General features: G+C 31.3%; 2 protein-coding genes across 2 annotated transcripts in view; one reads left to right on the forward strand and one right to left on the reverse strand.

Annotated features, from left to right (window-relative positions):
* LOC130443047 (potassium channel subfamily K member 17-like) overlaps positions 1–13,723 on the reverse strand; it is a 415,525-nt gene that overhangs the window by 309,679 nt on the left and 92,123 nt on the right. The window lies entirely within an intron of this gene.
* Positions 7,727–10,284, forward strand: LOC130443048 (uncharacterized). Its single transcript, XM_056777493.1, has 2 exons — positions 7,727–7,788; positions 9,946–10,284. Exons 1-2 carry the CDS (start codon positions 7,765–7,767, stop codon positions 10,210–10,212), a joined length of 291 nt encoding a protein of 96 aa, XP_056633471.1. The 5' UTR covers positions 7,727–7,764; the 3' UTR covers positions 10,213–10,284.

The following is a 13,723-nucleotide window of genomic DNA, read 5'->3' on the forward strand; positions in this document are numbered from 1 at the left end:
AAATTAGTCTGGGAAGACTAAAACGCAATAAAGTGCAACTAACGATTTGAGTCTCACAGAAAGTTCAAGTGTAATATTCCGATCATTTACTTCAAATCGATTACTCGTCTTACTATGTACCAATCGGAAGGTAAGAACCAATTCCATATTTGAAATTACCAGGACATTTCAAGGTTCATTTAGTTATAGGTATAATAATATTTCTGCTACTACTACTATTCTACTATTTACTATTCTCATCTACACTCTTAAATATTATTGATAGTATATACAATGACATAAGTTTTATATGGAAACTAATATTCTCTTTGGATTTTATAATTTTAGTATCGAGAATAAAAGCTATGAAAATCGCTTCATATATTTGAGAAACGAAAAATTTCTCCATTCATTACTATTACTATTATGCGATAGACTAATGCACTGTTCAGCTTAGAGCCGGTATTATTTATCTACCCGGGATACAAAATTTCAAAAGAATTAGGCTCGATTCACATAATAAATTTGCGTACTGTGTGGCAAGTATTCAATATTACAGCCTCCTGGATATCGGCGAAGGTGTTTTCAGGTAATGCCAATTTGACGATGCTATCGTTCAAGGTCTTGGGTACGACGCCGGTTGCTGACATAATAACTAGGACTATTTCCACATTCTTACAGTACCACATCTGTTTAATCTAAATTACGAGATCCGCCTGTTTGGCCAGTTTGTCCTAGTTCAGGTCTGTTATTCGTCACCTGTCTATCGGTGGTAATGAACCTATCGTAGTAGGCACCGTCTGCGGCTGGTAGTTGTAATATGGTGTTATACGTATTGAAAAGGCCGAACTTGTTGGTCAGTTTCTGGTGGATAATGTTGCACACTTAGTTATGCCGATGTAGATTGTCAGTATTAGCTAACACACTATTGGCAGATGCACTTTTCTCTGGTTTCTTTAACAGCATTTTCTCGTAATAAATAATGTTTAATTGATAATTTAACCCCGGAAATTCTTACACTTCCATTGTTATTCAACAACTAAAATAGTTTCCTTGATGAAAGTATCGAAACTAATGTATATTTTAAATATTTCAAACGAAATTTTGAACAAATTTTATAAAAGCATATCGGAAACAAACCATTTGAATCGGCGTAGTGTTTTGTCAACCTTTAGAAAGTCTTCTAGTGAACCATCCTCGTATAAAATGTATCACACTATTATATATTCATAGATTTAGCTTTTCTTCTATACCTTATCTCTGTTTGTCACTTTTGATAATGTATAAGGAACCTAACAATATCTTAAATCAATAATTTAACATTCTGTTCTAGTAAAAGTTATAAATGTTTCATGAATAGTCTACTGCACAGTTGTTCGAATGTTGTTCCATTTGTAGAAATTGTACATTCAATTCAGGTCAATGGGTGAATTCGTTATACGCTTCAAACTGATGTTTTCAATCCCTCGCCCGTGCACCTTTGAGTTTATTTTTTTGTTGGGAAGAGAAATTCCACAAATTGAAATTCAGTCTGATGCATATAATTTTCAAAATAATTTGGTGTAATTCCCATTAAATATAATCCAATATTTTCAAGAATATCATGTGAATTGTGGATGTTGAGTTTGAAAAATTCAAATTAGAACAGTGCGCCCATAAAATACGGAAGTATGTTACCAAATACGTAGAATTCATGGTACCTCTTGAAGTACGGATTAAACTGGAAACTGTAAATGCAAAATCTCTATAAAAAATATCAGAAAAAAATTAGAAAATAAGGTTGGATGACGAGTGAAATACTTTCTCTAATGGATGAGAGAAGAAAAGTGAAGGTGAAATACCAGAGAAGTCAGAAAATACTAAGACGAAGAGTCAAGAGACCAAGGCATGCACGAGAGTGTACGATTTTCTTAACTCACATTAGAATCTCAAGTTTACTGCTGATCTAGATAACATCCAATACTATTGAAGTTAAAAGCGGAAGCGATATGCTCCGATATCACCGAAAACGAGTTGTTCCAAGAAATAAACTGCGCAAAAACGGGAAAGCAGTAGAAATAGATAAAGTGCACACAGAAACAATTGAACTGCTTGTTGATATTGCTATATAAGTACTGAAAAAATTGTCAATGCTTTCACAGAACTTGCATAATTCCGAAAAAGCATCAGGCAAGAATAGTAAGAGGATAAGCTTTAGGAGTCACAAGTAGAACATTTTTAAGAATAAAATACTAGAAACTTGGAGAAGGAATAAAAAACACTTATTTTAATTTCCGAAATGGATTGGGTACGAGTAAAGTATTGGTTACAACTCGTGCTAGTTCGAAGATATAGGAATATGAAGCGTTCGATTGAGTATGACATTATAACTAGTTTTTACTGGCATTAGATCACTAAAGTTCACGTAGATTATCAAACTTCTCCTGAGGTTGAAATAGAAGATTAAGATGAGCCTGCATTCTATCTTAATGGCTCTTTAATTGGGTAGGAGCAGATCGACGATTAATTTTACAAATACTATCGTCATCTCTTCTAAGCTGATAAAAGCAATGCATTCGGTACAAAATCATATTTACTGCCAGTAGGAAGAGCAACTATTATTCTCCCCGTCAAGAAAAAAGTATCTAGAGGCAATTTCTAGAACCAACCCAGCCATATTTAACTTCGTTTTCTCCAAATATACTGCTTCTGTTTAAGTCATAGAAACTTAAGAATATTTAAAGTGATATAGGACATCAAAACCTATGTCCGAAGTCTCGAATGACTTTTTTTATTAGTCTTCTACGTCAAGTGATGGCCAAAAAGTCATCAACCTCAATGAATTTCACTAGCTGAAAATAACAAAAACAAAACACTGAGTCCGAGAAACAAATAGAGATAATTATAACATGCATTAATTACAATATTGTAAACCGCTACTGCACACAGTCGAAATCAAACTACTTCGAATACGGGACTGGTAGAATTCCCTACTTTTTTTCGAGCGAATTTATATTATAAGACTCATCTTGGTGTATCAGTTTTGTGGTCAGAACTCTGTTTATAGTCATTCAAGGAAGAATAGATGAAGTATAGACTTTAAATCTAAAAAATTGGAATGTGGTTATGTATTGAAATTTTGGTAAAAAATTCACGATTATCTGCGGCCAATTCAATTTTGTGATGGGACATTCTTGAAATATTTTCAAATATTTTGATCTATAATGAGAATTTTGTTTTTATTTAGCGTCATTCATATAATATTTATGAATTTTAATACAATATGTCCATGTCAACGTGAAAATTTGATATTTCATTATAATACACATCATGAGTGGAATTTTAAATGGATTGATTATTTCAAAATTTTCTAAAATATGTTGGGACACATCGATTAATATTCCCAATCGTGATTTTTCAATTACGATAATGTAATGCATACGTTGCCCCAAATTAGAGATACGATGTACTCGTTGATTCTATGAAATGGAATATGGAACAGAGGTATGAGCATTTTTTTATTATTATGTTAACTGTTGAATGTCAAAAACTGAAATGGAATTACATTATTGCTCTTTCATTATTTCACGGACTGTTGTCAATAATTCATTCATCAGTTTATCCTGGTGATCACGATTAATATACACAAGCTGTTTCAAATGCTCCAAGAAAAAATAGTGTGAGTTCGATAATTTGGGAGATCTAGATGGATACTCTATTCTATTTTTTCTCACAATACATCTGTCTTAATAGACTTCGTTTGAGTAATTTCCTCTAGCAAACTATAGTATGGTAACGCACAAGCCTGATGGTACCAACCAAATGTCCGTTCAAATTACAATCTATAATGAATGGTTTGATAACGTTCCTGCTGACAACACCTTTTACAATTTTGAATATTTTAGAGGTAGTTGTGATCTGTATTCTACTATCCATCCAGGATTAGTATCACTTGAACAGCTACAATAGCTCCGATTGAGGAACATCTGCATCTAGCTTCTGCGTTTTGGACTCAATTCTATTTTACGGTCATTATCTTCTGGTGCCAGCGTTTTTTTTTCAACTTGAAAATATCAGTACTTATCAATACAAATAAAGAAATATGTTTGCACTTGATTTCAATAATTAATACCATATTAGTTGGTATGAGTGAGTTCTAAAAATATTTCTGAAAATTGAGAAAACCTATTATAGAGAACTAATTTAATATTTGTTGTTAGACATAGAGACATACACATACATAATCATCAACTATCGTAAAATTTTGGAAAGCTGGATACAAACGTGTACGTATTAGCTTGACTAACAACGAGCATTCAAGACGGCCAAAATCAATGTCATATGCCTAGTTCACCAAATGGTACTAGATGATCGTCGAATGGAGGTTAGAGGGATAAGAGAGACTATCGGACCAACAAAAGATCTCATTTGTCATATAAAAACTGAAGAATTGTGCATTCACATATTTAAACACTTATTGACGTGGTTTAAGCAGAATGTGTGACTTTTTGGGTCGATTTATAACTGTTGATGAACCTGCTTGGAAAAAAGCGAAGACAGTTCAATCAGCTAGTGAAGTAATAGCGACTGATTGCTTGATGAGGTTAGGAGAGAAATTTCAGAAACGCGACGTATTTTAAACAAGATAAATGTTCACCAGATCTGGTCACCAACAACTTTTTCCTGTTTCCTAACTTCAAAGTTTCACTTTTATGAGAGGAATTTTTTTATCATACGAGGTAGAGATCAAAGCATCGCTTGACTAAGTGTATAGAATTAGAATATAGGCTATAGAAATATAAATGTTATTATGGAAGAAAGTCTTATTCATCTGTTGGGTCATTCTTCAACAACATTATGCTGTAATTCATTTTCGAATTGATGTATGAAAATAAGATATGAAACTTTGTGTAACGTTCAATGATTTTTCTTTGTTCGACCACATCAAGAACAAGTCTTGAATGCATCAACTTTTTCATCAATTTTCATTTTCTGATAATTTGATTGAAATATGGATAATTATATTAATACTCACATTAAATTAAATTAGTTCAATTCCAAAAGTATCGAATTACATGAATACATTCCACTAATGATATTAATCGTACTAATCGGATATGACCATTTTTTCTATTTTTAAAGTTGGAATCATACTGTTTTGACGGTTATATTTGCAAACAAATAGACTAAAATACACGTATAATTAGGGTATTCTTTAAAAAAATGTAAATTTAAAGTAAAACGCACTTCTAATCGTCTTATGCAGTTGGTCTAAATTGTTTGAAAAGACAATCATCTAGGTTTTTTGATAAATTTAATTCCATAGAAATATCAATGTAAGCAAATTATGTTATATTATGAACAAATTTTCCTCAATTTTACAGCATACAGCAAGTTACTCTTAAATAGTTCGATCAGCACGAAAATAATAAAATAATATCTCATATTCATCTATCTATATATTATATCTATTCATACATATTTGAAAAATTATTTTTATCAATAATGAATGGAAAATTCTATACTTATTATACAGGGTGTTTCAAAAAAGGGGATCCCGTCTATAGGATAGATAGAAAACTGAAAACTATTTGGAGTCTGCTGAGTAAAAATTTTTTCACGATTTTTCCGCAACTACTGGTTCGTACTAAGTAGTTATTGAATATAATTTTTTCAAAATTAGATTAATTGAGGAAAATTTCAAGCGAACTTGAACATTATTTAATTTTACACCAAGAAGGTACTTTTGATAAAACTCGATACTGTGTACCGTATTCGGAATATTTTGATTTGCAAATTATGAAGTAATAACTGATGTTGATATGCTGATTAAAAAAAAAAATGGGACTAAAGACTTCCGTTTCTTGTAATGTTCCACATATTGTCTACTCAATATAGGATCTTGTTTTTCACATCCATCAATATTGGTACCGAGCTATTGAAGGCCTTGATATGAAACAAACAACAATTTGATGATCATGTATTGCGGTTTTGGGAGTCAAACTTTTTTCAAACTTTTGTTCCATACTAAGGCCCCCAATAGCTCAGTGGTCATCTTTAGTTAACTTTGAAAAACAAGATCTTATACTGATAAGATTGGATGTTTGTGAAACGTTACAAGAAACGAAAGCCGTCAGTCCAAATTTTTTCGAATGTATCCGTTTTATCAATTAAGTCTCATTTACGCGACAAAAAATTTTCGATTTACATAATGATTACTAATCAATACTGATAATAATTAATAACTTTATCAATACTTTATATTAGCATCGGTTATTACTTTTCAATAAACATTTTCAATACTACTTGGTATGAACCGTGTAATTAACGCCCTCTATCATAGAGGGGGAGCTAGTTACAAGGTCAGACAAAAAAAAATCATTGGATGTATGAGCAAACTTCAAATATTTTTCATATTTCTATCTATCCTTGAGACGGGATCACCGTTTTCTGAAACACTTTGTAGAGAGATGCAATGATAAAACTGTTGGCTCCATGCTTACACTGTACACAATGTAATCTTTAACAAGATCTCTTTTGTAACGACGATGTTTTTTTATGATAAATTTATCGAGTTAAGAAATCTTGATAATTTTTATTGATAACACCTACGGAAAATACCATTAATAATCAACTTTAGTATTTATTCAATAAAATAGTAAATTTCATTATCTAACACATCGATAGAATTTTCTCCAACAAACATTCACAAAATATACCAGATACAGTTGTAAGATACTGTTAGAGAGAAGGTGTTGCACCTTGGACCAGCTTGTACCTTGGTTCTCTTAAAGTACTACACTCTCGTTTCTACCCATTTCAAGGAAGCTAATGAATCACTTCGACATATTAATATTGAAAATGATAAAACAACCAAGATACAAAATATATGAATACACAAATCTCTATACCTCATTTATCAAAAAAACTACTTGAAGGACCTTCAAGTAACTTTTTTACGCCTGAAATGCCGAGACCTTATCCAAAAGAACGTGCACGTGAAAGAAAGTCGAGAAAAGCAAAATGGGGAAATTAAGTATACACACTGACTAGCCAAAAAAAATTTACAGAGAATAAAGATTATAGTGCAAGGTATGATCACGAGAAAACCAAATAAATTCAATTCCACCCACTGTATAGCCTAGATACTACCTAATATCATATGTTAAGGTTCTTTCTTGGTGGAAAAGAATAGACGGTATTTTTTACGCAATGCAACCAAAGAAATCTGAACTGATTAAATAAAACTACCCGAAAACAGAATGTCAAGAATAATAATGTTACGTTTATGCTTGAATAACATTGATATTTATTTTCATAACACAATTACGGAAGAATGTGTTTTCTTATTGACCTCGACGTATACAGGAGCGAAAGAACAGCATTGAAAGTTCGATGTTTACCATGAAAGAACGTGCTAAAAGGGAATAATCATTTTACAAATATAACGCTTATCTGTCATTTAACAAAAGTAAAGTTTCATGTCTTTTCTAGCTTCAAAGTAGTTGCAGCACCGATTTAAATGATTTTTTAGAGAGGAAAGGCATTTCATATAGTGCTCCACTTACTTCTGATTTAAATAAATTTGTGTTATGCCATTGCACTCATAATATCATGCCGTATATCCGCTTATTTCATAACAAATGCCATAAATAATGCTCATTCACCGTGTAAAAAATTTTTTGACGATAAACAATAATAATTAACACTATTCTCGGATTAAATTATTCTAAGAATATTGTTGTTAATGGTATATATTGAATTTCAACGCGGTCCTAAGCTAAACGTTCTAATTCTATTGCAAAGATGACTACTAAAATTATGTATTTGGTAAGTACTCCATTTTTTTCAGATAATTCATGAATTTCTACATAATTATATTCAAGTCAACAGTGTATGATCAGTTTAACAACTGTAACCGAATAGTTATAGAAAATCTGAACATGTTAGTTTTGTTCAATGAATTTCTCATTAAAATTAAGAGTTCATCTGATCAGATATGCAGAAATGCGCTATATTTGTGTTTCCATTCAAATATTGTGTCAAAATTGTTATGTTAAATGAAACATGGATTATTGTATTGAAGAGATCGTTTATTCTCTTGTGGTTGTGAGATTTCTGTCAGAATATGCATCGTCAAACGGCAACAATCATTTGTACCATGTAATGTTTCTATGCGAAACTCCACACATCTTCAGAAATGTATATAATCTATGGTGGTATTTTCATTTTGCTCTATGCAGAAAATTGGAGAAGGTAACTATCGACATTCCTCATACACCGTACATTTGCCATCGATCATAACATCCCTAAACAGTGTCAGTTCATTCTATATGCCTTCCATCAATTTCTTTAGGAATTATGATCTGTACTACTACAACAAGTAATTCATCATTATTTCTAAATATCATCAAAATTTGAGTGCATTGGATATATCATATTTTCGGAACTAGGTGAAATAGTATATTACATAACGATTTTTGCTATTGTTTTGCACGAGCCGCGTAGCGGAAATACAGTTTTCAACGAGTTTTGCACACTATTTTTTCTTCGACACGTAAAAAATTCTTCAAAAAACGTTTTTTTATATATAAAAAAGTCAATTAAACAATATCACACATGTGTTGAAAAGTATATGAACACGTGTACTGAAAAGTCAAAAAACAAAAACGGAAAGAATGATTATGAAATATTTTATAACTAAAGAATAGGAAAAGAATCAATAGACAATACATTTTCTGTAACTATATTAGATACCTAACAAGAACTGAATCATTATTAATGATTTTGTTTACTTTTTTTCTGAGACGTTAAGGAACTTAAAACATTCAATTTTAACGTTCAAATTATCTTGCAGACACTAGTATGTATTTAAACACAAATCATAACAAACTTTCAATTTTTATTGTGCACACTAATATAACCTCAAAAAATCTTATTTTCTACTTCTTAAGTCTTCTTAAATTTGGCCAGATTCATTTTGTTATCGCGTATTCCCTCTATCGCTCAAGACCATATATAACATGTTTTGTTATTATTAAATACATATGTGTGGTCGTAGCAAAATGTAGGAAAATGTATATCTTAGACATAATATTTACCTAAACCAGTCATAAATCGAAAAAATTATTATTATACACTTTGTACACTATTAAGACTCTCTTCAAGATCAGGCAAGCGTGAACTTGTTGAAGCGTACCTACGGTAGAAGCCCGATTTCTAAAGTCACCTCCCAGAATCAAAACGGATCGTGTCGATCAATGCACGGCGATCAAATACCTGCGTAAATTCACAAAAACTATATTGGTAACTTGGGGTAATTTGCAGTATAATATCAAATTCAGCATTCAAAACTGTTACTACACCTGTAAATCTTGAGTGATTTATGATATTGTGATGTCAGCAATGAAAGAAGTTAGGTTCACCATCGCTGAAAAACTTCAGGATTAATATTTTGACAAGAATAATCGGGTTTATTCAGTTTTGAGATTATGAAGGCATAATTTCAATAAATTATTTTCAAAATGAAGCCACAAATTACCTGGGGCGCTGAAAACTTTTCAAATAAAACATATATAACAAGTGGTACCGTGCAATTCCGAAGCCACTTTTATTCGATGCAAGAATAGAATGATAGAATAAAAAATAAAAATGGTTCATCTAGTTGTTGAAATAATGGGAATTGGTCGATTCATTCCACCGCTTGATCCAACATCCAAACTGCTTATGCGCTTGCTTCTAACGATCCTGATTGTTTTTGAAACGTATAGAATATAAATTATATACGCCAGATGTTGATATTTAAGTTGGCCAGATTAAATCAATATTTGCTACCTCTAACATTGTTAGCCGTTTACAAATTTTATTTTATCATAAAATAATAATCCTGATATTACATTTTGGTAGCATTATAATTTTATTTAAAATCTAGTCTTACTCGTACCAGAGTCTACTTGATGAGTTAATATGAGTATTCATATTTTGCAGGTAATTGCTGCAATGTTATTATTAGTAACAGTGCAATGTGAACCGGAACCACTAAGTGGATTTGGGGGACAAGGTGGTGGAAGTAGACAAGGGGGAGGTTTTGGTGGACAAAGTGGTAGCAGTGGAAGACAAGGAGGTGGTTTTGGAGGGCAAAGAGGAGGCTTCGGAGGACAAAGTGGAGGATACGGAGGACAAAGTGGAGGATTCGGAGGACAAAGTGGTGGCTTCGGGGGTAGAGGACAAGGTGGTGGAAGAGGTGGATTTTAATCAACAAACGGAATCATATCAACTACAAATATTTTTGCAAATATTGCAATAATTGTAAAATAAATCTTTCCAAGTGATTGTTTTTTTTTATTTTATGGTCCTATACAACAAGCTTCAACAATGATGGAATTTGTCTGATATAGAATTATACAGAATCGTCCAAACACTTCAATTGGCACTATTTTTCAATGTTTCAATAAAAATATAATTCGTTGACATGTTATAAGCACTCTTTTCACAATTACCAAATGCGAAGAATATAATTCTATTATTCATCTGGAATTCAGGAGAAAACCAAATAAATCCAAGAGAATTGTTTATTCAGATTATCATTTGCACTAAAAACACGAGACTTAACAGTTTCTCTTTCATCGATATTTTAGCCTGAATAAGTGTCATAGTTAAAAGGCTTGTAGAAACAAAGTAATATCTTTTAAAGGGTATCAGACAATGATTGAGTGATCTCAAATAGTTTGGGATATGTTAATAGTTTTAATTTTTCTAATTAGGATGTAAAATGATTTTCATTGTTAGAGTTTTCATTACAAAAATTTGAGATTTAAATAACTTTGAAAAGTTTTTGAACGCTGTCAAATTCTAATGATAGTGAAATCGTTTCTGAAAGCATGTAGAACCTTTTAAAAGATTCTCGAAAATTTTAGTGTTTTAAGGTGTATCTAAACTGCTTAAGGATGTTGATTATGAAATAGCATACCACTGAACCAATAAATTTTTTATAATTTTGGATTATCTGTGTGCAGATATGAAGTTGTCCTGAATATAATTTTTATACGTCAACTATTGACTCAATTGCCAGATAAACAAAGCTCTTAATTTTAAAAATTCAACATACTTCAAAACTAAATATCTCATTGCCTTAATATAATTATTTATGATGAACTTCTGAAAAAATACTACTTTTCATATAATCTAACTATAGACGTATAAAATGGGTATTACTTTTCTTCAAATTTGCTGAAATGTATAATATGCTGAAAAATACAAAATAAAAACTCATAATTCCGTAATTATTAATCGTAGTATAGAATTGTATAAAGGAATATATTAACTTCATAACTTCATCCTGGCAGAACGTAACGTCAATCGAACTTTTCTTTCAGTCGATATGGATATACCTGATTGCGTCCTCAAGATATCTCTTTTTGTTCAAGTTCACGCAAACTGTTGAGACTGAGAGGAAGAAAATCGGTATACACCTTTCTATCTGCCTTTACTCTATTCTGATTGGATTGTTATGACATCGAAGGCAAAATAATCAGAAACTAGTAAGGAGAGATAAAGAGTGATGAATTGATACTCTTTTTTCTCTTCCAGAATCAGATGCTACTAAAGAGAGATAGAGAGTGGGGAATCAATGCTTTTTTTCTTTTTTCCAACAGTTCATTTCGGCTTACATGTCGCTCTCCCTTTAAATAATAATATTTCTATGGAAAAGCACTATAGCTTTTTCATTTGTATTTCGATATAAAACACAAAAACACATTTGTCATCATACATTAAATGGGATAAAAAAATTTTGCTGGAACAGTTTTCGGTACTCATGGTACATGGGACTAGGATTGATTTTACTATGAAACCTATATTTACTATTAAGTTTAAACAATTTTTTTACTACCATAAAATATTTCAAAATAAACAATAACAGAATATAATGAAATTTTTCATGTATCGCTGTCAAAAATGCTATCAATTCAAATGTACTCGAGTTCTTATTAAATATGATTTCAGTTTCTAATGGACTATAATCTACGCTTGTACTACCAACATAAATTCGGATCCTTACAAAAAAATTATAAGTTGTGTATATAATATGCAATTATGTTGTGTGTAATCACTTATTACCTGATATTGTCGTATGGATAAGGGATCAATTGCAATTATACCAGAATAATCCATAAATTTTTATAACAAATTGTCTAGCAATGTAAATTGAATACAAATCATCTAATTAACGCATTGGAAGAAAAGAACGTCTAAAAACTCATTTTCATGTATCGAATTGGATCATTCTAGTTATTTTGACTGCCTTAAAAATGATCATCCAAATAAACTCTGGAACATACTATATCCAAAATATGTGATAGTCTCATTAAAAAAAAAAATTCTTGAAATATCCTCTGCTCCAAAGTTAGGTAGCTTCCCAAAATTACACAAGCATTTCAAGATTTATCCTTAGTTAATCCAGATATTCTGCGCGATAATTTGAATCCTTACTTGATTGAATCAGTATGGTTGAACTGCGATTCACCAATATATATCTTGAAACTTCGAATGAGGAGATATGGATCAATTAAATTTTCCATTTGTTCTCTTTCATCTGAAATTTGACTCGCAAAAGATGAATAAATATTTCGTTGTTACGAGTTGTTATTGTTTTTTGTTGAATGTATGATTTTAATTGCAACCGATTTCATTTTATTTTTTGGAAGCAGTAAAATCTAAAAATCGAAAATTTCACGTGTTAAAATTTGAGAAAAAGTTTTCAAAACGATGGACGTAAGATTAGTTCTATATAATCAATCTTCTCCGGTGATATATTGGGGCATATACACTACTTACTATCCAATTTCTCGATAGAGGCCAAACACTTTATCAAGTAACGAAAAAGCAAAATTATCGCCTATAAATTTATCCCAATGATAAATGGACGAAAATATGGGACGTCAAATACTTCACAAACCTGACGTAATCAGGATTGTGGGAAGAATTGAATTTTTCCACTTGAAAATGAGCGTTTCATTTATAGCATAGTTTTTTACGCATCCATACAGTTGATTGAATATGTTCTGGATTTTTTTGGCAAAAGAATACTTAACAATCGAAAATGATTCCATAAAATCTACGAGAAAAATTATAAATTGCATATACAAACAAATTATAAGGCAAATAAAATTTGTTCAACTGGCTTCACCGAATTCGTCATCACCATATACACCTCTGGAGTATTTTATTTTCCTCACTGACGCTGCCCGGAGAAAATGGAGCATACCAAGATAAAAAATTGGTTCCGAATACTCGAGCTTTAGTGTCAAACTGTATCTTTAACCTTCTATCTCAAAACTGAATACAAAGATTTTGTTCGAGTTCTGAGAATGATAATATAAGAAACGTTTGAAGTTAGTTGTTGAACTTCCAGAATCTATTTTTCTCTTTTTTTTATTCGTTCTATATCAACTATTTAATTGAACTTTATGATTTGTATACTACTCTCAAGCTATTGTAACAAAATTTCATTAACGAAGTGTCAAAGAATTGTTCTTTCATCTCTAGTAGAGTAGTAGTTCCACCCTTTGTTCTTGTTGTATATTTTGCATAAGCTAATATCAATGACACCCCAATTTCTCAGACGTCCAGCTTTAAACAGATTCTCTATCGCACTATCGTTTTTCTTCATCACCTCCTTCACGTTAAAGTAAGCGATTCTCATTTTCGCACGTTTTCTCATCAGGAATTCAGCTAATATTGTTCGTAAACAATAATCTTCAAGGGA

Source organism: Diorhabda sublineata, chromosome 4 (genome assembly GCF_026230105.1).
Source record: "Diorhabda sublineata isolate icDioSubl1.1 chromosome 4, icDioSubl1.1, whole genome shotgun sequence".
NCBI lineage: Eukaryota > Metazoa > Arthropoda > Insecta > Coleoptera > Chrysomelidae > Diorhabda > Diorhabda sublineata.

What these genes read in the sequence shown, in the direction of transcription:
- LOC130443048 (XM_056777493.1), top strand. Translation starts at nt 7,765, where the DNA reads ATGACTACTAAAATTATGTATTTG. An exon ending in CTACTAAAATTATGTATTTG is followed by an intron (nt 7,789 to 9,945) that starts GTAAGTACTCCA and finishes CATATTTTGCAG; the next exon opens with GTAATTGCTGCAATGTTATT.